This window comes from Tachyglossus aculeatus, chromosome 18, assembly GCF_015852505.1.
Source record: "Tachyglossus aculeatus isolate mTacAcu1 chromosome 18, mTacAcu1.pri, whole genome shotgun sequence".
NCBI classification, from domain to species: Eukaryota; Metazoa; Chordata; class Mammalia; order Monotremata; family Tachyglossidae; genus Tachyglossus; species Tachyglossus aculeatus.
In genome coordinates this window covers 34,202,202-34,226,739 of record NC_052083.1, presented here as the reverse complement: position 1 = coordinate 34,226,739, position 24,538 = coordinate 34,202,202, and the positions used below count along the sequence as shown (strand labels likewise).

Sequence of the window (24,538 nt, the reverse complement as noted above, 5' to 3'; positions counted from 1 at the left end):
CGGGGTGAGAATGGAGGGGATGTAAAGGAGGGAAACAGGACCTTTGCTGGATATTTCCTGGAGGGGGCAAGAATTTATGAAGGAGTAGGTCTGTAGGGGGATGGACATACATGGTTAAATGAAAAGGGGGAAAAAAGTGCCACCTTATAGGGCATTTATCCACAAAATGTGTAAAATGTGATGTGTCTCAGTGGAATCCTCCCACAAGAGTGACCATACCCTCTCTTTAGAAAGCTGAAGTTCATTAAACGTACTCCCGAAAATGATGTTCCTGGTGTGCAAGGACTGGACAAAGAAAAAATGAAGACCACGCAAAAAAGGTTCCCACAAAAGTGAACTACTGGGTGAAACGGAATGGAAGAAAGAAAATTGTACTGGAAGATGTGGAAAAATCCTTTGGAACATGTTTAACTGACCTTTTCACTATCTGATTCAGATAGAACAAAGTGAGGTTAGATTTTTTTGCTTGAACAACATGTGGCAAGTGTGCTGGTGAATTTAAAACAGATGGCTATACAGCAGTACTTTAATTCTGGTGCTTTGAGTCACAATTATACAAAGTGATCTCCAAATTTCACTCCCTTCGTCTTCAAATTTAAACATATCTGCTGATGAAAATGTGTTATATTAACGAAGATTTCACAGAATGATGTAGCTCTTTACTATTCAAAGTGTATTTAATGAAATTCAGTCAGTCATGGAAAACTCCCATGAAACAGTTCATTGATTTTAAGGAATTTGATCAGAGTAGAAGAGACCCTGTGATCCCAGTTCTACTCAGAAACAAATGAAGAAAACTAAACATTTAAAAAAAACCACAGCATTTATTCTGCTTTCTCTCACCAAGTACAGTAGTTACAACTATTTTCAACAAAAATCCATTTTTTAAAAGTGCAAACTGTCACGCTTGAGTGGGTGGAGGCTTGGCAGATATCGCCCGTAAACACTGTATACCTGGATCACGTATAGATGTTATTCTGAATTTCATTGGTGGTCATCAATTTCTTCAGCATTTCTGTGCTTTTAGAGATATTCTAGTTTAAAAAGAAAAATGGATTAAAACAGTGGGACTAATATAAACTTCTAGAAAAGATCTCCCAGGCGCTTAGTAGAGTGCTCTGCACATACTAAGCGCTCAATAAATACCAGCGATTGATTGACTGATTTCCCCCAAGAGGCCAGTAAATTTTTCATACACTCTCCTTAATAATTATGGTATTTGTCAAGTACCATGTACTAAACACTGGGGTGGATACAAGTAAATCATGCTGGACGCAGTCCCAGTCCTGCATGGGGCTCACAGTCTTAATCCCCATTTACAGATGAGGTGACTGAGGCCCAGAGAAGTGACCTGTCCAAGGCCACACAGCAGACAAGTGGCAGTACCAGGATTAGAATCCGTGATCTTTGGACTCTCAGGCCCTTGCTCTACCCGTCTGACCTGAAGAGTGGAGCAGGGGTGGGAAGGGAGAGTCAGAGAGATGCAACAGTAGTTGTGGTTCTGTCTACTCAAGGCTCCTGGGCAGTAACAGGGCTGGTCAATTCTTCCCCTGAAATGCTAAGCTGGCTGCATCCTCAACCCTCACGCCACCCTCAAAGCACAGGTTGACAAAGCCAAGCAACAACGGCAATCAATCAACACCCTTCGCGGTGCTTTGTTTTTGTCTCTTGGAGAAACATGACGAAAGACACTTGGTGGAGACGTCTGTAATGCTCACTTTCCAAACTAAGTCCTTTCTTTAATAAGAGTCAACTCCCCAGTAATAATCTCCAGCTCCCATGGTATGGTTACAGCTTTTTTCTGTCAGTCTCCCCCTTACACACGCTCTTTTTAAGCTGGGACTGTGTCTTTCACTTCTACTATACTCTCCCATGCAGGTAGCGCAGTGCTGTGCACACAGTAGATGCTCAAAGTGAGTAAACCCTGACCTTCATCACCTTGTCCAAGGTAAGAGACAATGGAGTGAAATGAAAAACGGACCAACCCAACATTTTTTTTTTTTTAATTCCTCCTTCAGAGAGCATTCTTGAGCCCAGACTTTTTCTGAATCCATTAGCCCTTGAGGGTGCAATAGGGGTACCTGTGGCTACCTGGCAAAAGCCAGGATTAATAGCTCAAAAAAGATGAAACCCATACAGCTGATTTTCTGACAAAGCAGAAATCAATTTTAAGTAGGCACTGGTAACTTTGATGACAAAACACTGCAAAATAATGTCTCAGTTTTATTCTGAAATGAACAATTACTCTGTTGGGGATAATGCTTGGAGCATACTGATGTCAGTTCATGCTTCTGGATAAACAGATGGCAAATGCCAGTTTTTAATACTATAGCTCCAAAACTCTATTTATTGCTGAAAACGTTATTTAGGTTAATTTAAGAAAAGAATCCCTGGAAATTACAACACTAAAAAAGGAATATTACTCCGTCCCCTTCCTAGGAAGTCTCCTCTCTGGTCTCCTTGAGGGCCTCCACAGCTTTAAATTACTGCCAAAATTTTCCCAGTCAGGCGATAGCATTTACTGAGTGCCTACTGTGAACGAAACACTTCTACTAAGCCCTTGGGAAGAGTATAATAGGAACAAGACAAACTAACTGGGGGGGCGGGGGAACGAGGACAGGGAAGAAAGAAAATTGACTTTCCAATAGCAAGAGGAAGTCTAGGAGCCTCTAATTCTGACCTTTCTGGAAAAGGCAAGAAAAGAGGTCTGAGATGAAAGCCTTGCACTAGATAGACATGAGAACAGAAGCAGGAGAGAGTAGGCAAGCAAGGGCATCTGAGGTTCGAAGAGTGAAGCCATGGTGGAGAAGCCCAAGGAGGGAGCTGCCACCTTTCCTTCCTTGGTCTGGTCCCCATGAGACTGTTTCAATCAATCAATCAATCAATTGTATTTACTGAGCGCTTACTGTGTGCAGAGCACTGTACTAAGCACTTGGGAAGTACAAGCCTCAGCAGGAGAGGTGACAGTCGGCTTCACAGAGAAGACGACAGGAAGACACCAATTGAATGATGGTAATCTAGGAATAGCTTGCGTGGCAAGGTTGTCTAGTAATGGCCTGCAAAGGCAAGGTTGAATGTAATCAAAGCCACTGCCTCAGTCATCTACTCAGTGGTTTTGTTTTTTCGTCCCCCCTCCATCCCCAAATAAAAGGTGCTGGATGGGCAATGCCTAAAATACTTGACTAAACCAGGAACAACTTCGTTTTGGGAGTTGTGGATTATCTGGACTAAAACCATTACATTTAAAATAAATGGCAAATAAGTGAAAAACAGAGCTCCTAAGATGTTCTGGAAAAACAATGAGCAAAATCAGGTTCTAAAATACGATGATTCTCTTTGGAATGAAAATTGGATAGAGGTTATTACTGCTAGTGAAATGGCTGGAAGAAAAGTCATTATCCTAAGCAAATTCAATTCTTACCTTGGCTAAGCTTTTCAAGCTTCTGGAGGTTATTACTGCTAGTGAAATGGCTGGGAGAAAAGCCATTATCCTAAGCAAATTCAATTCTTACCTTGGCTAAGCTTTTCAAGCTTCTGGAAGACAGCACGGGCTTGAAAGCTTCAACTGTGACAGGATCTAACTTCATAACATCACTATAACACTGGTACAGAACTGCAGGAATCTGCCACACTTGACAGTAACTCAGAACTAGAAACAAGGAAATAGAGATGTTAGCTCACAAAAAACGTAATAGTGAGTCCACCACCTTTAAATTCAGCCCCTTTCCTTACACCAGTCAACTTAACATTAAAAAGAGGAGGATTGATTTCTTTGAACAAAACACTTAAAGATGATTAACAGATATTTGAAAGATAAATATCAATCAACACACAGTTAGGAGCAACTAGCAGGCGCAATGTGCAAGCTTCTGAAAATGTAAATACTGATTTACGTTGCAACCATTATTCCAAACTAATAAAAATTTAAAAGTACTTTGTGAACAGAAGAGCAATTACCTAAATTTCAACCCTGACCACTATTCTTCTAATGGGCTCCATCACTGCAGTTCCAAGCAGACAGGCAACCGAACAGATCTCAACACTATTCTACCGGGCATCTAGCCCTAGCTCCCACAGAGAAGTCACATACAAAACTGGAAATTGGTGGCAGAGGTGAAGCACATTAGTGGAACATGGAAAAGTCAGCTACATTTGAAGAAAGAGATGACTTCCAGTGAAATCATCCTGGAAACTGAAAACGGGTATTCATACAGCACATTTCTGGTTAATAGTTATCTTATTAGGGATTTTCTGCAATTAGGCCTTCAGGGAATAAACATCGCCATGAACTGTTTATTCTTGGCTACCTCATTATTACCTAGATTAGTGAGGCACATTACCAATTTAGTGCTTGCTGATTCCAATAGCCAGCAATTACAGGCCAAGAGCAATAATGCAATGCTATCCCTCAGATATCAATACTGAACGAACAAAAACAAAGCCAAAACAACATATTTTAACAATACCTGCAGCAGGGAGACCGTGTACAATGTTTGGCTGCTCTAACAATGGGCAACAGGCAGGACCGTTGAATGCTTTTGTCTTTAGGGCTTTCAGGAAAGGAGAAGGAAGGTTGAGAGTGGATTCTGTAGTTTTGTAGTCGGTTACGTGGCAAGTTGTGAGGATCGTTATTTGCAAATCCTTCTTCTGCAGAGAACCTAAAACCTGAAAGAAGTGTGCTATTTCAGTCTGCATAAGCAGCATGTCTCCAGCGCGTGGTTAGGTTCTGTGAGGCTGGGGAGGGAGAGAAGGGGTTAGGGCTGTGGAGCTGGGCAGTAGTGAAGGATGGGAAATTTAGATTGATTCTACTCCCTAACCGCCAGCCTTAATGCGTTCTTAACCGGTCCCTCACCTGTGGAGGCTGGGAGAGAAGGGGCTGCTATACCTGGGCGTAGGAGACATGTGCAGCTCCGGAGGCCCCCCGAGGCCAGGCTCCCTGCCGCTTAGCCAGGCAGTCAACCGATCCATGGGCCTGAAGCCCCCCGGGATGGCGGGTGAGCCGATCCAAATTCCTGGAGCTGGTATCCCAGGTGGTTTACTAAGGCCCACTTTCCTTTCTACGTGTGTCTGGATCTACGCCTCAACCTTGCGAGATATAAATCATTTACCCAGATTCATTTCTTACTTGCCCCTCTACCCTCCGGTGGTTCCTTATGCAAAGCATAAATCAAAAGCATAAATCGTCCCCCCTGAAGCTTGAAGGAAAGGCTGTTCAGAAGGCTGGGTCATCAAATTATGTGAAGACTAATCACGGAACAAATATGTTTGGAAATGGAGTGGAGATTTTTCTTCACTCAGAGATCTGATGAAAGCAAAGGACAAATGATAAAGGAGGCGATGTAAATCGGGGGCCTTGTGAAATCTGATAAAATAATTCACTGCCATTTTACCTTCTCGAGCCACTGGTACTGTTGATCCTCAGCAACATAGCAATTGCACTGGCAGAGGAAAACCTGAAAAATAAAATTTTAATTGGATTTTCAAAGCCCTTTTGTATTACAGAATATCACATACTGCTGCACAGTGATTAGTGTTCTTAATTGGCTCCTTGAAAATAAATGGTAGACTGCTAAATGAAGTATAGTTTCCCATAAGGACGCATCACTGTATTCCCAAGACCTAGAAATCGACCAAAACAATATAAATATTTTAAAAACAGAGATAAGAAATACAAGACAGCCACATGATGATAGAAATAGGCAACAATGACAGAGTTGGCTTTTTTGTGAACTCATTTAAATACACGGTTGAATTTTCCAAATATTATCTTTTACCCTGTTCAGAAGAAAGACATCTTGTGCTAACAGCCCTGCCTTTGCTATGCAATTTTTCAATGGGGTTTAATCTCTATCAAATCAGCCAGGATGTTTCTGTCAATCTGAAGAGATCCTTATACATCCCAGTTCTCCCATCAAACTGCAAATGAGGTTCCTATTCCCTATGTACCTCATCACAGAGCCTCTTCCTTGTTGTACCTGCAAAGAACACTAAAATGTTGAATGCCACTTCCCTTATTCACCTAATAGTCCAAGGGCTCCATGGGATAATAAGAGGAGGGAAGGTGCAGCAGAAGCAGCAAGAAAGGCAGCAGGGGAGAGACCAGTGGCCCAAGGAAACTTGAGAGAGGAGAGACGGGAGGGCCAGTGAAAGATTTAGCCATGGCGAACCCCGGTGGGTGTCCAGCCGGGAGCTCAGAAAATAAACATTCCCAAAGACTCTTTCCCTTTACACCTTTGTCCAGGAGTAAATATGGGTGGATGCAAAATCCGAGAATATACAAGCCAAATAATTCAACACATTTCTGCTTTACTGCCTGGGTTAAATCCACTTAAATGTAACCTCACTTACTGTGGGATCTGACTTTAGGCAGTAGAATTTGCAGAAGGAATCTGTCGGGGAAGGGTTGGGTGAATTTGTTGTCTTACACCATTCATTCCACAGCTTAACTGAACCAGCTACTTTCCAGGTTTCTGAATTCAAAACAAATGAGGACAGGAATGCTGCAAAGAAAAATGGAAGAATTTGGTTATTACAATCACTCCAGCATTTAGCTGAATGGAAAAATGATAACAGTAAACTTGATAATTACTAAGAACCCATAAACTTTTTCCAATAGAGTAACCAGACAATAAGACCAGTACATTTCATTTCTCAGCAAGACACCATTTGATTGATTGAATACGACTGATTGATTTGGTTAGCAACCCTGTACACTGACATCTATTTAGAAATCGGGTTCCAACTTTTAAAATGTGGGCATCTCAAGAAGCTTCGTATTTTTCAGCTCCTACCAAAACTTCACACTAAAGAGCTAATATCATACTGGACCTATGTGCCCAGCTGGGAAGGGCTGTCAATCGTGTGCTGTTCTTTTCTGTGATACTCAAAAATTTAATCATTAGCACGTCATTTATGAACAAGAAGTGGCAGGGCCTCCCGTCAAGAACAACCAATGAACTTTAGTCCTGACACCTCAAACCTGGGAATATGCATGGAGAAATTGATTATAGAGTCCAAGCACTTTGGGCAGAACCACCTGCCCTCCCTCATCTCTGATCACTGTGTTCCCACTAGGGCATGGAGTGCAATGAGTAAACGGGTGGGCTGAGATGCAGCACATGTACAAATGCACTCAAAGGTGTCTTTCTAGGCAGGACCCACTTCTGGCCTAAGGGTCCAGATCACATTTTTCAGGATTGCTGCAGGCCCTGGGTGCCTTGTGGAATACTCTGGGTGGTCCTGCAGGCATTCCCCACCTTTGTGGAGCTGAGGCTGGGAACCCAGATCTCCCGATTCCCTGAGCCATGCTCTTTCTGCTGGACCAACAGAAAGGTGCAAATCTGGTAATCAGTTTTATAGCCTGAATATCAATCAATCGCATTTATTGAGCGCTTACTGTGTGCAGAGCACCATACTAAGCGCTTGGGAAGTACAAGTTGGCAACATATAGATAGAGACGGTCCCAACAGTGGGCTCACAGTCTAAAAGGGGGAGACAGAGAACAAAACCAAACATATTAACAAAATAAAATAAATAGAATAGATATGTACAAGTAAAATAAACAGAGTAATAAATATGTACAAACATATATACATATATACAGGTGCTGTGGGGAAGTGAAGGAGGTAAGGCAGGGGGGATGAAGAGGGGGAAGAGGGGGAGAGAAAGGAGGGGGCTCACTCTGGGAAGGCCTCCTGGAGTATATTTTGTAATAAGAAATGGAAATCCACACGTTTCTGTGGAGTGTACATTTGTTGTGGCTAGGGACTGCGTCTACCAACTTTATTGTATTGTACTTTCCCACGTGCTCTGCACCCAGTAAGCACTCAATAAATACCACCGATTGATTACACAGAATATTTTAAAATGTGAATTTTTACATTTTTTGAAATGCAGTGGTCTGTACTCCCACCCTTTCCCGCATCACACAGAAACTCCTTACCAAAGACTTAAAAAAGCGCTCAATCCCCTTGCCCCCTCCTACCTTACGTCACCTCACTGATTTCGTCCTACAACACAGGCCACATACTTCGCTCCTCTAAAGCCAACCTCTCTCTGGACCTCAATCATGACTATTTCACCGCTGACCCCTTTCCTGCATCCAACGTCTGGCCTGGACGCCTGTCTATATGTTTTGTTTTGTTGTCCGTCTCCCCCTTCTAGACTGTGAGCCCATTGTTGAGTAGGGACCGTCTCTATATGCTGCCAACTTGTACTTCCCAAGCGCTTAGTACAGTGCTCTGCTTTCAATAAATACGACTGAATGAATGAATACCCTCCCTCCTCATATCCAACACTCTCCCCACCATCAAAGCCTTATTAAAAGCCCATCTCCTCCAAGAGGCCTTGCCTAACTTAGCCCTCATTTCCTCTTTTCCTATTCCCTTCTGCCCTTGAATCTGCACCCTTTATTCACCCCTACCTCAGCACTAATGCACATGTCTGTAATTTATTTACTTATATTAATGCCTGTCTTCCTCTCCAGGCTATAAGTTCATTGTGGGCAGGGAATGTGTCCGTTAATTCTTTTGTACTGTCCTCTCTCAAGTGCTTAGCAGAGTGCAGTGCACAGAATAAGCACTCAACAAATACAACTGATTAATTACCATTTACTTACCTACAGGACTCTGTCCTACAGCCAGTATAAATTGAGAGCACGGAAATTGTTTTAATGCAGGGCCTTCTGAAACAGCGGCTGGCTTTAGATCCCAAAAGACCTCGACCTCTCTAGTAGGAGAAAAAAAAAAGGATGAAATTTGTATAGTTGTACAGATAATCATCAGCAACAAATATTATTCATGACCTTGGGCTAATTTAATGCAAAAATGTAAGATGTCTTTTCAAATAAATAATAATAATTAATTATAGTATTTGTTAAGTGCAAATACTTAATACATTGTGTCAGACACCGTTCTAAGCGCTGAGGTAGATCCAAACTAATCGGGTTGGACACAGTCCCTGTCCCATACAGGATTCGCAGTCTTAATCCCCATTTTTACAAATGAGGTAACTGAGGCACAGAGAAGTGAAGTGACTTGCTCAAAGTCATAGATCAGGCGAGTAGCAGAGCTGTAATTAGAACCCAGGTCCTTCTGACTTCCAAATCCCTTGCTCTACCCACTAGGCCACGTTGCTTGAGGGGGGCGACTGGCTCCTGGGCTGGTCATGGGTGGGTGGGGGGATTCATTCACTCGTATTTATTGAGCACTCACTGTGTGCAGAGCACTATACTAAGCACTTGGAAAGTACAATTTAGCAACTGACAGAGACAACCCCTGTCAATCAATCAATCAATCGTATTTATTGAGCGCTTACTATGTGCAGAGCACTGTACTAAGCGCTTGGGAAGTACAAATTGGCAACATATAGAGACAGTCCCTACCCAACAGGGGGCTCACAGTCTAAAAGGGGGAGACAGAGAACAAAACCAAACATACTAACAAAATAAAATAAATAGAATAGATATGTACAAGTAAAATAGAGTAATAAATATGTACAAACATATATACATATATACAGGTGCTGTGGGGAAGGTAAGGAGGTAAGAAGGGGGGGATGGAGAGGGGGACGAGGGGGAGAGGAAAGAAGGGGCTCAGTCTGGGAAGGCCTCCTGGAGGAGGTGAGCTCTCAGTAGGGCCTTGAAGGGAGGAAGAGAGTGAGCTTGGCGGATGGGCAGAGGGATTGGGGGCATTCCAGGCCGGGGGTCGATGGCGGGACAGGCGGGTTGACATTTCCTGGCTCTCCAAGAGAGAGAAGCACCGTGGCTTGGTGGCAAGAGCCCAGGTTCGGGAGACGGGTGTCCTGGGTTCTAATCCCACCTCCGCCACTTGTCAGCTGGGTGACTTTGGGCAAGTCGCTTCACTTCTCTGGGCCTCAGTTCCCTCATCTCTAAAATGAGGATGAAGACTGTGAGCCCCGCGTGGGACAACCAGATTATCTTGTAATGATGATAATAATAATAATGATGATGGTTTTTGTTAAGCACTTACTATGTGCCAAGCTCCCCGTGCTTAGAACAGCGCTTAGCACGTACTAAGCGCTTAACAAATACCAGCATTACTATCATTAGAGAAGCAGCGTGGCTCAGTGGAAAGACCACGGGCTTTTGGAGTCCAAGGTCATGGGTTCATATCCCGGCTCTGCCAATTGTCAGCTGGGTGACTTTGGGCAAGTCACTTACCTTCTCTGGGCCTCAGTTCCCTCATCTCTAAAATGGGGATGAAGACTGTGAGCCCCCTGTGGGACAACCTGTTCACTTTGTAATGATGATGATAATAATAATGATGATGGCCTTTGTTAAGCACTTACTATGTGCCAAGCTCCCCGTGCTTAGAACAGCGCTTAGCACATAGTAAGTGCTTAACAAATACCAGCATTACTATTATTAGAGAAGCAGCGTGGCTCAGTGGAAAGATCACAGGCTTTGGAGTCCAAGGTCATGGGTTCATATCCCGGCTCCGCCAATTGTCAGCTGGGTGACTTTGGGCAAGTCACTTCACTTCTCTGGGCCTCACTTCCCTCATCTCTAAAATGAGGATGAAGACTGTGAGCCCCACGTGGGACAACCAGATTATCTTGTAATGATGACGATAATAATAATGATGATGGCCTTTGTTAAGCACTTACTATGTGCCAAGCTCCCCGTGCTTAGAACAGCGCTTAGCACATAGTAAGCGCTTAACAAATACCAGCATTATTATTATTAGAGAAGCAGCGTGGCTCAGTGGAAAGATCATGGGCTTTGGAGTCCAAGGTCATGGGTTCATATCCTGGCTCCGCCAATTGTCGGCTGTGTGACTTTGGGCAAGTCACTTCACTTCTCTGGGCCTCACTTCCCTCATCTCTAAAATGAGGATGAAGACTGTGAGCCCCACGTGGGACAACCAGATTATCTTGTAATGATGATAATAATAATAATGATGATGGCCTTTGTTAAGCACTTACTATGTGCCAAGCTCCCCATGCTTAAAACAGCGCTTAGCACGTAGTAAGCGCTTAACAAATACCAGCATTACTATTATTAGAGAAGCAGCGTGGCTCAGTGGAAAGATCACGGGCTTTTGGAGTCCAAGGTCATGGGTTCATATCCCGGCTCCGCCAACTGTCAGCTGTGTGACTTCGGGCAAGTCACTTAACTTCTCTGGGCCTCAGTTCCCTCATCTCTAAAATGGGGATGAAGACTGTGAGCCCCGCGTGGGACAACCAGATTATGTTGTAATGATGATGATAATAATAATGATGATGGCCTTTGTTAAGCACTTACTATGTGCCAAGCTCCCCGTGCTTAGAACAGCGCTTAGCACGTACTAAGCGCTTAACAAATACCAGCATTACTATCATTAGAGAAGCAGCGTGGCTCAGTGGAAAGACCACGGGCTTTTGGAGTCCAAGGTCATGGGTTCATATCCCGGCTCCGCCAACTGTCAGCTGGGTGACTTTGGGCAAGTCACTTAACTTCTCTGGGCCTCAGTTCCCTCATCTCTAAAATGAGGATGAAGACTGTGAGCCCCCTGTGGGACAACCTGTTCACCTTGTAATGATGATGATAATAATAATGATGATGGCCTTTGTTAAGCACTTACTATGTGCCAAGCTCCCCGTGCTTAGAACAGCGCTTAGCACATAGTAAGCGCTTAACAAATACCAGCATTACTATTATTAGAGAAGCAGCGTGGCTCAGTGGAAAGATCACAGGCTTTGGAGTCCAAGGTCATGGGTTCATATCCCGGCTCCGCCAATTGTCGGCTGTGTGACTTTGGGCAAGTCACTTCACTTCTCTGGGCCTCACTTCCCTCATCTCTAAAATGAGGATGAAGACTGTGAGCCCCACGTGGGACAACCTGATTACCTTGTAATGATGATAATAATAATAATGATGATGGCCTTTGTTAAGCACTTACTATGTGCCAAGCTCCCCGTGCTTAGAACAGCGCTTAGCACATAGTAAGCGCTTAACAAATACCAGCATTACTATTATTAGAGAAGCAGCGTGGCTCAGTGGAAAGATCACGGGCTTTGGAGTCCAAGGTCTTGGGTTCATATCCCGGCTCCGCCAATTGTCAGCTGGGTGACTTTGGGCAAGTCACTTAACTTCTCTGGGCCTCAGTTCCCTCATCTCTAAAATGGGGATGAAGACTGTAAGCCCCCTGTGGGACAACCTGTTCACCTTGTAATGATGATGATAATAATAATGATGATGGCCTTTGTTAAGCACTTACTATGTGCCAAGCTCCCCGTGCTTAGAACAGCGCTTAGCACGTAGTAAGCGCTTAACAAATACCAGCATTACTATTATTAGAGAAGCAGCGTGGCTCAGTGGAAAGATCACGGGCTTTGGAGTCCAAGGTCATGGGTTCATATCCCGGCTCCGCCAATTGTCAGCTGTGTGCCTTTGGGCAAGTCACTTAACTTCTCTGGGCCTCACTTCCCTCATCTCTAAAATGAGAATGAAGACTGTGAGCCCCGCGTGGGACAACCAGATTATCTTGTAATGATGATAATAATAATAATGATGATAATAATAATAATAATAATGGCATTTGTTAAGCGCTTACTATGTGGAAAGCACTGTTCTAAGCGCTGGGGGGATACAATGTGATCAATGATGGCCTTCGTTAAGCACTTACTATGTGCCAAGCTCCCCGTGCTTCTCTGGGCCTCAGTTATCATCATCAATCGCATTTACTGAGCGCTTACTATGTGCAGAGCACTGTACTAAGCGCTTGGGAAGTACAAATTGGCAACATATAGAGACAGTCCCTACCCAACAGTGGGCTCACAGTCTAAATCTCATCTGTAAAATGGGGATGAAGACTGCGAGCCCCCTGTGGGACAACCTGTTCACCTTGTAACCTCCCCGGCGCTTAGAACAGTGCTTTGCACATAGTAAGCGCTTAATAAATGCCATTATTATTATTATTTTACATATGAGGTCGCTGAGGCACAGATAAAAAGTGTATCCCCCCCCCAGTGCTTAGAACAGTGCTTGGCACATAGTAAGCGCTTAACAAGCTTGAATGAATGAATGAAAGAGCCGGGGGCGGGGGGGGGGGCCGGTGGGTCACCTCTTCCTCTGGAGGCCTCGGCGGATCTCCGCGTCCTCGGCGGCCTCCGCCTGCCAGGAGCACTTGTTGAGCAGGTTTTCCTCCTCCTCCTCCTCCCCATCGTCGTCGTCGTCGTCGTCCTCCTCATCCAGCCCGGCGCGGGACGACACCTCCATCACCTCACCGAAGAACGTGGCCGCCATGACGGTTCTCCTCAGCGACCGCCGGCCGTCTCCTCACGGCCCGAGGGCGCGCGCATGCGCCGTCCCCGCCCGAGCGCTCGCGCGGGCGCATGCGCCGTCCCTGCTTGAGCGCGCGCGAGCGCGAGCGCCCTCCCCGCCCGAGCTCAAGCGCGCGCGCGAGCGCATGCGCCCTCCCCGCCCGAGCGCAAGCGCCCTCCCCGCCCGAGCTCGCGCGAGCGCATGCGCCCTCCCCGCCCGAGAGCAAGCGCCCTCCCCGCCCGAGCTCGCGCGAGCGCATGCGCCCTCCCCGCCCGAGCGCAACCGCCCTCCCCGCCCGAGCTCGCGCGAGCGCATGCGCCCTCCCCGCCCGAGAGCAAGCGCCCTCCCCGCCCGAGCTCGCGCGAGCGCATGCGCCCTCCCCGCCCGAGCGCAAGCGCGCGCGCGAGCGCATACGCCCTCCCCGCCCGAGCGCATGCGCCCTCCCCGCCCGAGCGCATGCGCCCTCCCCGCCCGAGAGCAAGCGCCCTCCCCGCCCGAGCTCGCGCGACCGCATGCGCCCTCCCCCTCCGAGCGCGCGCGCGCGGCTCAGTCAGTCACGCGCTTGCAGGGCGCGTGGGCGGGGGGGGCCCGAGGCCAAGGCCGCCGCACCAACGAGTCCGGACGGGCGGCTAGAGAGGCGGCGGAAGGGTCGCCGCGTCCGGGCGTGGCGCCCCCCCCCCGGCACCGAAGCGCTCCGGTTGTTTTTAGACTGTGAGCCCACTGTTGGGTAGGGACCGTCTCTATAGTCATTCATTCAATCGTATTTATTGAGCGCTTACTGTGTGCGAAGCACTGGACTAAGCGGTTGGGAAGGACAAGTTGGCAACATATATTCATTCATTCATTCAATCATATTTATTGAGCGCTTACTGGGTGCAGAGCACTGGACTAAGCGCTTGGGAAGGACAAGTTGGCAACATATATTCATTCATTCATTCAATCATATTTATTGAGCGCTTACTGGGTGCGGAGCACTGTACTAAGCGCTTGGGAAGGACAAGTTGGCAACATGTATTCATTCATTCATTCAATCATATTTATTGAGCGCTAACTGCGTGCAGAGCACTGGACTAAGTGCTTGGGAAGGACAAGTTGGCAACATATATTCATTCATTCATTCAATCATATTTATTGAGCGCTTACTGTGTGCGAAGCACTGGACTAAGCGCTTGGGAAGGACAAGTTGGCAACATATATTCATTCACTCATTCAATCATATTTATTGAGCGCTTACTGCGTGCAGAGCACTGGACTAAGCGCTTGGGAAGGACAAGTTAGCAACATATATTCATTCATTCATTCAATCATATTTATTGAGCGCTTACTGGGTGCGGAGCACTGGACTAAGCGGTTGGGAAGGACAAGTTGGCAACATATATTCATTCATTCAATCAATCATATTTATTGAGCGCATACTGTGTGCAGAGCACTGGACTAAGCGCTTGGGAAGGACAAGTTGGCAACATATATTCATTCATTCATTCAATCATATTTATTGAGCGCAAACTGTGTGCAGAGCACTGGACTAAGCGCTTGGGAAGGACAAGTTGGCAACATATATTCATTCATTCATTCAATCATACTTATTGAGCGCTTACTGCGTGCGGAGCACTGGACTAAGCGCTTGGGAAGGACAAGTTGGCAACATATATTCACTCATTCAATCTTATTTATTGAGCGCTTACTGTGTGCAGAGCACTGGACTAAGCGCTTGGGAAGGACAAGTTGGCAACATATATTCATTCATTCATTCAATCATATTTATTGAGCGCTAAGTGTGTGCGGAGCACTGGACTAAGTGCTTGGGAAGGACAAGTTGGCAACATATATTCATTCATTCAATCTTATTTATTGAGCGCTTACTGTGTGCGGAGCACTGGACTAAGCAGTTGGGAAGGACAAGTTGGCAACATATATTCATTCATTCATTCAATCGTATTTATTGAGCGCTTACTGCGTGCGGAGCACTGGACTAAGCGCTTGGGAAGGACAAGTTGGCAACATATATTCATTCATTCATTCAATCATACTTATTGAGCGCTTACTGCGTGCGGAGCACTGGACTAAGCGCTTGGGAAGTACAAGTTGGCAACAGGTTGTCACGCTGTAACCTTCCCAGCGCTTAGAACAGTGCTTTGCACATAGTAAGCGCTTAACAAATACTACCATCATCAATAATGATAACAATAATCAATCAATCGTATTTATTGAGCGCTTACTGTGTGCAGAACACTGTACTAAGCGCTTGGGAAGTCCAAGTTGGCAACATATAGAGACAGTCCCTACCCAACAGTGGGCTCACAGTCTAAAAGGGGGAGACAGAGAACAAAACCAAACATACTAAATAATAAACAATACAATAGCAATAATAATAATGGCATTTATTAAGCGCTTACTATGCGCAAAGCACTGTTCTAAGCGCTGGGAAGGTTACAGCGTGACAGTTGAAAGAGCCTGGACTTTGGAGTCAGAAGTCATGGGTTCAAATTCCGACTCCGCCAATTGTCAGCTGAGTGACTTTGGGCAAGTCACTTAACTTCTCTGTGCCTCAGTTCCCTCATCTGTAAAATGGGGGTTAAAACCGTGGGACAACCTGATCAACCTGTAACCTCCCTAGCGCTGTCAGGCTGTAAGGAGGTCACTGACCGCTATGTAAACTTGGGCAACTCTCTAAACCTCCTCTGTCTCCTAATCTAATAATAATTATTGACATTCGTTAAGGGCTTCTGATGAGAGTCTGCCTCAAGGGATCTGTCTATCAAATGGGTAGAAGCGATGAAAAGTTTTGCAAATAGTTATCGCTGCGGACACCATAGGCCGTAAGGCTCAGTGGGCAATGAACGTTTTACCAACTCCGTTGTATCGTACTCTCCCAAGCAGCGTGGCTCAGTGGAAAGAGCCCGGGCTTTGGAGTCCGAGGTCATGGGTTCGAATCCCGACTCCGCCACATGTCTGCTGTGTGATCTTGGGCAAGTCACTTAACTTCTTTGGGCCTCAGTTCATCTGTAAAAATGGGGATTAAGACTGTGAGCACCACGTGGGCCAACCTGATCACCCTGTATCCTCCCCAGCGCTTAGAACGGTGCTTTGCACATAGTAAGCGCTTAACAAATGCCAATTATTATTATTAATATTATTATTTACGACGGTGCTTCTCTCCATACAGTAAAGAGCTCAATGAATACCATTGATTGAACTGTCTCGGATTATTTCTGGGCAATCTTGAGTGATTTTTTATTTTGGATACTACACCTCCTAGGGAGACCCAGGGCTCTGGCCGGACACAAGTGGTCTTAGGTCTTGCCGTTGTTGGGGTATTTGGCTAAATTCTCATTACTGGAAGGGCAACTTTAAGAGATAGGGCAATCAAATTTTACATTATAGCGTTTCAAATCCTCTGTTGGATCGCCTAATTTACGCCGTTCTGTCTAAACCACCTCCTGAAGGTTTCAGCATGTGACATCTTAAAACGTGTCTTTTCAGAAACTCTGCATGAAATCCGGCTTATCTTGGAAATGTGTTTTTATTAGGGATTTATATATTAGGTCAGGATAAATTCAACAGAAATCTCATAGGGGAGCAAGTCATTGCACAAATTTACATAAGCCTAATATAAGCATGTTAATCTTTCAACTAAACAGAAATATATAAGGCATTCAAGTTGACAGACAATTTAAGGCTCAGCACTTAATCAAGACATGAATGATATATCTGTTCAAATCAGAGTCTGTAACATACTAAAATCAGAGGGAAGACTTGGGAGAGAGGCTGATGAGTGCAGAAAAAAATATATATACGTAACTTTCTTCCTGAGATTCCTGATGCATCCAATCTAAAACGTATTAATTCTTGTTCAAAAAAGGGTAAACTCTTTCACCCCTTCCCACAAAAAGAACCATAAACTGAAAAAATTCAAATACAAGTGCCAAAAAATTAGCACTTTTGGAAGAGTTTATCGATCATTCTTTTTCTCTCTCGGATGCCACCAATCCACACCTACCTTCATTTTAGGTGGAATTCTGCCGAGTGAAAACAAACATAAATCCTCCTTGAGGGGGATTATTTTGTAAGAGCGTTGATGAGAATTAATGTACCATCCTCACTGATAGTTATGCAACGTATCCTCAAACATGAGATCTTGGAAGAAGCGACAATGAAAAACCGTTCTGGAATGTTGGCCTCCTAGGGCTAAGAAAGTCGTAACTTTTCATTTTAAATAAGCATTGACCCCAAAATTTCTGAACTGGATTTCAAGTGAAAAAACCAAGTCCCACAGTGTAGGGCCTGCATTTTCTGTTGTGAATTTCCAGGATATAAATCAAAATGGAGATGATAGTAATTCCTTACAGCAAAATACCTAACCTGAACCACTGGGTGTCTTTTGTTTTTGTTTTTTAAGAATAGTACACGTCATCTTTCAGCTCGATCACCAGCAGCTAGCTACTTAAATTAATCTTGGTTGGAGAAAGCCAAGTAATGGGTTTCATAATCTTAGATATTTTCCAGTGATCTTAATGGCCAACCACTAGTCACCTTTTAATACCTTATATAAGATGTCTGCTGTGTGCACATCTAAGTTACTGCTGAATAAAGTTTTGTAACATTTACTGTACTAGAATTCACTTCCTAAAAGCACTAAAAATGGATGACCTAGGTAGTATTCAATGTAGCACCCATGGCAATAATGTCTGCTGTTCGATGTTAGCGGATTTGTAAATTTCAAATTAGCAAAGACTAAATCTTGTCCCCCAAAGAGCCGTATCTTGACATCTCACTAACTGCTGCTCCGGGAGGGACACAAGTGCAAGTAGAAACAAGAAAAGGACAGTTATGATTCAGTCACACTCATAACTTTTTCATAGAAAAATAGAAATATATTCCCTGAATTGGAGGACAGATCAAGCAGCCAGCATTCAGCACAAATTCCAATGCCGTTACTGTCAAGTACATAACTGGCTCAATAACTAGTTTTCAAAATCATCTACTTCCAACACACTACCTCTAGACCTCTGTCGTCATCATCCCCATCATTGTACCTCACAGTCCTTCTACCTTGATTTCTAGTTCTTATTTTTGATCGTCGGGGAACTCTTCTGTATTTGATATAGTCCAGATCCTCCCAATGGTTATTGTCCTGGTTGAATCTGGGCCGTCTCTTTCGCCTAGAACGCCGAGTAGGCTTAAGTGCCTTCTTCGCAACACCGGCTTGAGCCCTTCTTTTCCTCTTGCTTATTCCTCCAGGATTACCACAGTTATTGATGGTGTCCGAATTATTTCCAGATTCCAACTGGGAACAGCACTTAGCCTCGGGCTGAGAGCTGGAAGTCCTTGCGGTAGCTTTCTTCCGCGTGCGCCAGGAATACCTTCTGTCTTTGAAATTGGTGGAGTCCAAACATTTATTCAAGGCTTTTGCTCTTCTCCTGGAAGGAGTAGCAGCCTTCCGTCGGGGCATTCGCCTTGTTTTCCTGTCACTCCAGATCTCTGGTCCACACTCGTCCTCTCCAGAATTGGTTTCCAGGGTAGATTTTTGCGCCGAAGTGGACTGGCAGGGGGCTTTCTTCCCACTTTCGTCCTCTGAAGGGTAGTTTTTGGCCGCTGGCTCTTTCACCTGAGCACTCGGTGACTTCTGACCATTAGCGGGCCAACTCTTCTGGGTCCCCTTCAAAGCGCTTTTAGAGTCAGACCTTTCCCTCTCAGAGCCACTACTGCATCTTTTGCTTCCAGGATCGGAAGCAGACAGAGAATGCATTTCCCTATTAGTGTCCTCTTGTTCTCGTTCACTGTCGTATCTAAAGGCGGAGTCATTCTCCTCTGAGATAGTCAGGAGTCTTCTCCTCGCTGCCGCAGAGGCAGTGCGATGGGGCAGTTTTCGGCTACTCCTTTTCACGCAGATGCTTTCTGGGCTCGAGTTCTCTTCCTTCACGTCGCTCATTTTTCTGATTTTATTTGCCGCGATAGTAGCACATCTTCGAGGAACTTTCTCAGTAAACGTTCTGGCTTTCAATCTTTCATTAGTCATTTGCACACTGGCCTCCTGGTTCAGCACACATTTTCTTTTCCTCATTTTTCTAGGGACTGCCTTTTCTTCAACACCAGATTCTGAGAAGTGGAGAGTAAAAATTGCTGTTAGTACAAGGGCTAAATTCTCCAGAAGTGAAAGGACATTTACTAGTTATTTACATACCCCACCGTGAATCCTAAAATTCCTATACATAAGCGATGCTTATGTCAGTGTTTGGCTTTTTTTGCAGGCAGAACACAGAAAGTGTTTCCACTTAAATCCAGATGGAATTCTTTTGTGCAAAGAATACACGGATTGCTCTTCTAGAATAGTATAACATAAAAGGATATTTGAACTTAAAACTCAGCCTGTCTTTTATGCTAATATTCAAAGGTGAAGGAGTCCCAAATTTTAAGCCATTAAAAAATAGCAGTACAGTTGGAAATGGCATTCCTAGTATAGCTAAACCAGGAAAAGTAAAAGCATAAGTGATCAAATCCTCTCCAGAGAAATAGGCATTCCAATACCACCAACCATGATTTCAGCCTCTATGTACAGGACCAGGAGAAAGATAACCAATACTTGAAACAATGGTTATTTCTCTATTACCCTTCAAGGATTAGGGTATTCCTGGATATTGGGATTCTTTGGCAGGTATCCCTTGAAAGCATATCGAACGTAGTTCAAAGTTTCCTACCTACACAACTCAACCCTCCCATTATATTACCGGTCAGTGAGTGTTAGCGGCAAATGATACTAATATTAAAAGGGGAAAATCAGGCCAAAACAGTCTGGCTTTTGAGACTCACTCATTGCTTGTGTTACATTTAGGCAGCTGTTTTTTTTTTTAATAGAAATATAATTGAAGTGTGTCCCATGTCAGCTATGGTAATACATCATCCCCTCCAGACCATAACCTCTTTGAGGTCAGGGAATGTGTTTGTTGTATCATACGTACCCGAGTCCTTGGAACAGTGCTCTGCACACAGTAAGAACTCAAATACCACTGATTGATTGATCAACTAGCATATCCCGTAGTAAGCCAGCAAGGATGTTCATCAGTTACCATGGAATTCTAACCAATCAACACCTATCCTGCAGCCCTCTGATGTGTAGCTGAAGGATTGAGGAGGGAGGCGGTTTAAGAGTAGCAGGGATATGGGGTGAAGGCTAACACTGGAGAGTTTGGGAAAAGGCTGGCAGTCATATTCTTCAGGATCCCCCCCGCCTCAAACAGCCAACTCTCTCAGGTTTCTTCTCCTACTCTGGCCCTTGCCCCTGCCACCACGATTCCTTGTGGGCAGAGATGGTAAAATGGAGATTCAATCCATTCTCCCTCTTAACAAATATTAATCAATCAATGGTACTTATTGAGTGCTTACTCTTCATTCAGTCAGCCGTATTTATTGAGCGCTTACTATGTGTGAGCCCACTGTTGGGTAGGGACTGTCTCTATATGTTGCCAATTTGTACTTCCCAAGCGCTTAGTACAGTGCTCTGCACATAGTAAGCGCTCAATAAATACGATTGATGATGATGTGCAGCGCACTGTTCTAAGTGCCTAGGAGAGAGAGTACAGTACAAAGAATTAGTAGACACGTTCCCTCTCCGTAATGAACCTAAAGTCTAAAGGGGGAGACAGACATTAATATGAGTGATTTATAATAATTTAAAGATACAAACATAAGTGTGGTGGGGTTGGGGCGAATAAATACCATCGTTTGACTGATATCCCCTCTACCATGCTATCTCCCCTAATGCTATGGGGTCCATAGCGTACATACACATGAAAGGGCTAGCTCTCAATTGAAAGACTAAATATAATACTCCATGTATAAATCCAAGAACAGGTTGAAAAACAGCTCCTGGGAGACAGACATATTGGGGTAGCTGGGATTGCAGACACTAAGATGAAGCCTAAAAGCATTTCTGTTCCTGGTCTTTGTTACACTTTAGGGCAATGAAAATAATCACTGTTCCACAAAGGTGAGGTATTGTAAACGTGCACACCCACACAATGATGGTAAAGAACCTTAAATTGAGGGAGGAGCTGACAGAGGTAGGAAAAAAGGCCAATCATCTACTTGGCAATTAAGGTTTGGGGATAGTCCAAACGCTTTAAAGTATCTGAGACCTTCCCACTCTACTTATTCATCCTACCCACAACCCCACAACACTTAGCAATCTATCCTTATAATCTATGTCCCCTACCTGTAATTTATTTTAATGAGTCTTCCGCTCTAGACGGTTAAGCTCCTTAAGGGCAGGGATCCTGTATACCAACTCTATTGGATTGAACTCTAAGTATGCACTCGATAAGTAGCATTGATTAGGAAGGTGGAATTTCCAGACCCCTGTCACATAAGCAGTTTTTTTTTTTAAATTTCACCAGTAGTTACATTGTATTTGGCAAACATTCCCATTACTAAAGAACAGATTCGACTGAAAAATAAAGATACGGTACAAATGAGTCCAACCCGCTCATTACTACAGCATAAGACCTCCGAGACCCTACGTGGACAATAAGCTCCCTCCTCTCAACCCCAGCTCCCCAGATTCCCTCCTCGAAGCAGTCAATCAGTGACCAGGCACTCAGCTAAGTGCCTTAAAGTCTTTTTGCTCAGGGATCAAAAGGGCACAGAAGTTCGTTGGCTGCACACAGAAGCCCATGAGTCCACGAACAGATTGCAAATACATTCGGTCCCATTTTCCCACCCCTCCTCTGCCAGCCCGTGGAGATGTCCCTTTGTGTTTTCTTCAGCTCACCCGCCTTTCTGGGGAGAAAGGGCTGGATTCATCCCACCACCGTAGATTTTTGTAACATGTCCCATTTTCTTCTCATTACTAGGGGAGAAAGGCAAAGGCCACAGGGGTTGTGTTACCCAGACAACAGCAGGGCAGGAACAAGAACACTAGGCCGCCAGCACTTCGGGGCCCTGCTCAGCTGCCTCTTCCGTCAAAGAGCCGTTGACGTCCCATTCTATATTTCAACTGATTTGATTCCTCCCTATTGTGGAAAGTGGGTACTCAGCTCTGAATAGACAGAGGCAAGGATGTTACAAGTGTGCACGGATCGCCACCACAGTCTAGTTGAGATCATTCTCCTGCTCTTTAAAACCGTACACAAAATAGGGTGAGTTACGGCACTCAAGTGGCAGCCCTCCTGAGGGTTTCTTCAGAGAGGACCAGAACATAAACTGGAGATAGGACTTAGGGACATGCAATAGTAGGTAAGTAGGCTGTTGGTAATAACAATAATGATGGTATTTAAGCCCTTACTATGTGCAAAGCACTGTTCTAAGCGCCGGGGAGCTTACAAGGTGATCAGATTGTCCCAGGGGGGGGCTCACAGTTTAATCCCCATTTTACAGATGAGGTAATTGAGGCACAGAGAAGTTAAGTGACTTGCTCAAAGACACAGCTGACAGTTGGCGGAGCCGGGATTTGAACCCATGACCTCTGACTCCAAAGCCCATGCTCTTTCCACTGAGCCACGCTGCTTCTGGTAGTTCCGGTAGCCACGCTGGCAGTTGAAGCTTCTCTTTCAAATAAACTTGTTACGAAGGTGGAGAGATGGCATTACTAATGCTAGTATCCCCACCATACCCAAAGTCATTATTAATGTAAAATGTTGTTACATTAATTGCCAGAGCCTTTTTCATAAATTAAGCAGTTACGCTATATCTCCATTCTCTTGTGAGGTATGGATATCTGGCAAGTCTTCTGTGTCACCCACATTCCCTTCATAAAATTGATCTTAAAGAGAGCCACAAAAAACTATGTTTATTTAGAATTTATTTAGAACGTCAGTCCTAGCTCAAGTCCCCAAGAAGCAGTACTAACTTTCAGTCTTTTAGGGGGAGAGAATGGGTATAATACTGAACTGAATTTATGACCCATCCTCCTCAGTGTTGAAAAAGCAGTGTTGAGAAGCAGCACGGCAATACTAACTTTAGGGGGAGAGAATGGGTATAATACTGCACTGAATTTATGACCCATTCTCCTCAGTATTGAAAAAGCAGTGTTGAGAAGCAGCATGGCCTAGTGGACAGTGGACCTGGGATTCATGGATTCAATCGTATTTATTGAGTGCTTACTGTATGTAGAGCACTGTACTAACCCCTTGGGAGAATATAATAGTCTGCTCTGTGACTGTGACCTCGGGCAAGTCATTTAGCTTCTCTCTGCCCAATTTACCTCATCTGTAAAATGGGGATTAAGTATGAGCCCCATGTGGGACATGGCCTGTATCCAACCTGATTAGCTTGTATCGACCCCAGCGCTTAGTACAATGCCTGACACAGGGTAAGCGCCTAATACCATAAAATGTGTAAATACATAGAAATATTAGGAAAAGCTGCAAATTGCGTTTAAATCTTGGTGTTGATTTAGGAAATGTAAACCCAACTGGCTGTAGAAAAAAAATGCTTTGTGAAAATAAACTCCCTTGCAAGATGTGAAGACCTACTGGTAAAATCTAAGGGATTCCTGAATGTTTTGTTTCTTCCATAGGCTTTTTCTCCCTGACTTCCAACCCTTCAGTAGTCCTCAAGTTTCTCCAGTCACAATTTCCTCTCCTTCCAATTTCACTTTTGGGGAGGCATATAAGAGAAGAGGTGAGGCTTTTTCTCCCTGCCTTCCAACCCTTCAGAAGTTCTCAAGTTTCTCCAGTCACAATTTCCTCTCCTTCCAGTTTCACTTTTGGGGAGGCATATAAGAGAAGAGGTGAGGCTTTTTCTCCCTGCCTTCCAACCCTTCAGTAGTTCTCAAGTTTCTCCAGTCACAATTTCCTCTCCTCCCAGTATCACTTTTGGGGAGGCATATAAGAGAAGAGGTGAGGCTTTTTCTCCCTGCCTTCCAACCCTTCAGTAGTTCTCAAGTTTCTCCAGTCACAATTTCCTCTCCTCCCAGTTTCACTTTTGGGGAGGCATATAAGAGAAGAGGTGAGGCTTTTTCTCCCTGCCTTCCAACCCTTCAGTAGTTCTCAAGTTTCTCCAGTCACAACTTCCTCTCCTTCCAATTTCACTTTTGGGGAGGCATTTAAGAGAAGAGGTGAGGCTTTTTCTCCCTGCCTTCCAACCCTTCAGTAGTTCTCAAGTTTCTCCAGTCACAATTTCCTCTCCTTCCAGTTTCACTTTTGGGGAGGCATGTAAGAGAAGAGGTGAGGCTTTTTCTCCCTGCCTTCCCACCCTTCAGTAGTTCTCAAGTTTCTCCAGTCACAGTTTCCTCTCCTTCCAATTTCACTTTTGGGGAGGCATACAAGAGAAGAGGTG

General features: G+C 44.7%; 2 protein-coding genes across 2 annotated transcripts in view; both read right to left on the bottom strand.

Annotated features, from left to right (window-relative positions):
* Positions 1 to 804: 804 nt before the first annotated feature.
* On the bottom strand, positions 805 to 13,281 carry PSMG1 (proteasome assembly chaperone 1). Its single transcript, XM_038760245.1, has 7 exons — positions 13,065 to 13,281; positions 8,618 to 8,727; positions 6,349 to 6,500; positions 5,391 to 5,453; positions 4,467 to 4,665; positions 3,513 to 3,649; positions 805 to 1,034 (listed from the first exon to the last, which is right to left on the bottom strand). The coding sequence occupies exons 1-7, from the start codon at positions 13,244 to 13,246 to the stop codon at positions 960 to 962; spliced, it is 918 nt and encodes a 305-aa protein (XP_038616173.1). The 5' UTR covers positions 13,247 to 13,281; the 3' UTR covers positions 805 to 959.
* A 3,487-nt stretch (positions 13,282 to 16,768) lies between these two features.
* The window catches only part of BRWD1 (bromodomain and WD repeat domain containing 1), an 85,418-nt gene continuing 77,648 nt past the window's right edge, over positions 16,769 to 24,538 (bottom strand). Inside the window, exon 42 of the mRNA XM_038760134.1 lies at positions 16,769 to 19,363. Coding sequence (XP_038616062.1) covers positions 18,246 to 19,363 — 1,118 coding nt within the window. The 3' untranslated portion in view covers positions 16,769 to 18,245. The remainder of the gene's footprint in view (positions 19,364 to 24,538) is intronic.